General features: G+C 52.8%; 1 protein-coding gene across 1 annotated transcript; it reads left to right on the forward strand.

The window, feature by feature from the left end:
- Positions 1-681: 681 nt before the first annotated feature.
- LOC308308249 (ADP-ribosylation factor-like protein 4C) lies at positions 682-1,276 on the forward strand (the record flags this gene model as incomplete). The annotated part of the gene is made up of 1 exon (XM_080753627.1): positions 682-1,276. The coding sequence occupies one exon, from the start codon at positions 682-684 to the stop codon at positions 1,258-1,260; it is 579 nt and encodes a 192-aa protein (XP_080609753.1). The 3' UTR covers positions 1,261-1,276.
- Positions 1,277-2,292: the final 1,016 nt, after the last annotated feature.

Genomic DNA, 2,292 nt, shown 5'->3' on the forward strand with positions numbered 1-2,292 from the left:
TGCCATCCCTCCCTACTGAGACAGAGAGGAGAGGACACCATCCCTCCCTACTGAGACACAGAGGAGAGGACACCATCCCTCCCTACTGAGACAGAGAGGAGAGGACACCATCCCTCCCTACTGAGACAGAGAGGAGAGGACACCATCCCTCCCTACTGAGACACAGAGGAGAGGACACCATCCCTCCCTACTGAGACAGAGAGGAGAGGACACCATCCCTCCCTACTGAGACAGAGAGGAGAGGACACCATCCCTCCCTACTGAGACACAGAGGAGAGGACACCATCCCTCCCTACTGAGACAGAGAGGAGAGGACACCATCCCTCCCTACTGAGACACAGAGGAGAGGACACCAGCCACCAGCAGCGCCCCGCGCGCGCGCACACACACACACACACACACACACGCATTCACTGGGGTGCCCGTTGGGACTTGATTCCACACACGCGCACACCAGCAAACCCCTTTATTTTCCTCTCCATACGAGAGGGAGGGTGGGGAGTAGGGATCTTTTGGATCTATCCTTGGCGAGCCGAGGTGTGGTGTTGTTTTCAGACGGGTCTTGGGATTAGAAAGGGGGGGCCCCCTCCCCGCCAGAGCCAGACAAACCCCCTCCCTCCCCACCCACCCACCAACCTCCACCTTTTGGCTTTTTTATTTTCATTTTTTTTCTGGTAGAAAATGGGCAACAGTTTCTCCAACATCTCGGCCTTCCAGTCGCTGCACATCGTGATGCTGGGCTTGGACTCGGCGGGCAAGACCACCGTCCTCTACAGGCTCAAGTTCAACGAGTTTGTCAACACGGTGCCCACCATCGGCTTCAACACGGAGAAGATCAGGCTCAGCAACGGCACGGCGAAGGGCATCAGCTGCCACTTCTGGGACGTGGGCGGCCAGGAGAAGCTGAGGCCGCTGTGGAAGTCGTACAGCCGCTGCACGGACGGCATCATCTACGTGGTGGACTCGGTGGACGTGGACCGGCTGGAGGAGGCCAAGACGGAGCTGCACAAGGTCACCAAGTTCGCGGAGAACCAGGGCACGCCGCTGCTGGTGATCGCCAACAAGCAGGACCTGCCCAAGTCGCTGCCCGTGGCCGACATCGAGAAGCAGCTGGCGCTGCACGAGCTCACGCCGTCCACCACCTACCACGTCCAGCCCGCCTGCGCCATCATCGGCGAGGGCCTGCATGAGGGCATGGACAAGCTCTACGAGATGATCGTCAAGCGGAGGAAGTCCCTGAAGCAGAAGAAGAAGCGATAGCGACCGTCGCCCCCCACCACCCACCCACCAACCCAACCGACGGATGCATCGTAGCGTTAAGCGCTTATGGGGACAATGTTGGCAGTGGTTCTCAAAACGAAGGACCCTCGTAACTCTCCCGAGAGCGTACAGATGGAACCAGATGGACCTGTAAAATGGTCCATTTGGTTCCATTTGTACGCCCTCAGAGTTACAGGCCCGTAAAGGGTCCATTTGTGCACTCTCTGAGTTGTACAGACCTGTAGAAGGATCCATTTGGACCCTCAAGGAACCCTGAGAACCACATTTGAGAACCACTGCATGTTGGGACTGCTTAACCATTAGGCTACTGTAACCAGAAATGCTAGTGTTGCCCACCCCGCCCCGCCCGCCCGCCCCCCCTCCAGAAAAAAGTGGTTTACTTTGCAGTGATTCTTTTGTAGCTGCGGCATCCTTTCCATTTTCTTCCCGGGTTATTGTCAAAAAAGTGGTTACGAGGCTGTGAACCAACCATCCAACCAACCCCCTGCTGAATGATGCTTTTGCACGTGAGAGCGACGTCCCTCTTATGGGTGCAAGAAATATATACTAAGATTAACCAAATAAAGAAAATAAACTTGAAAAGGACACTATATTATGAACTACTACAGCATTCACGAAAGATGAAAAAAAAAAAAACAGAAACAAGATCAAATATAAAAGAAAAACGGGCTGGCACCGTTATTTGCTGCTTTACCATGGATTTTCAACGTACGTACAGACTGTTGACGATGACATTTTGAGTCAAAGAAGCTTCCATCCTTGTTGTAGCCCACTAAGTACTTTTTTTTTTTCTCCTTCATTTTGGATATTTTTTTTTTGTATTCTTATGTTCCTTTCACCGCCAGGTCTTCAATGGAATGCTTCTCTGGAACCAAGAGTTATTTGTTTTTGTTTTTTTGTTTTTTTTGCACGTGGCTAGGGGTCATATTCAAATGGGTAACCGGTCACGTCGCCAAAAATCCAACTCGCCAAATTGTCCACGCTCATTGGGCAGGCTTGTCAATGCTCCTG

This window comes from Nannobrachium achirus (assembly GCF_963921795.1).
Source record: "Nannobrachium achirus genome assembly, chromosome: 22".
Classification (NCBI taxonomy): Eukaryota; Metazoa; Chordata; class Actinopteri; order Myctophiformes; family Myctophidae; genus Nannobrachium; species Nannobrachium achirus.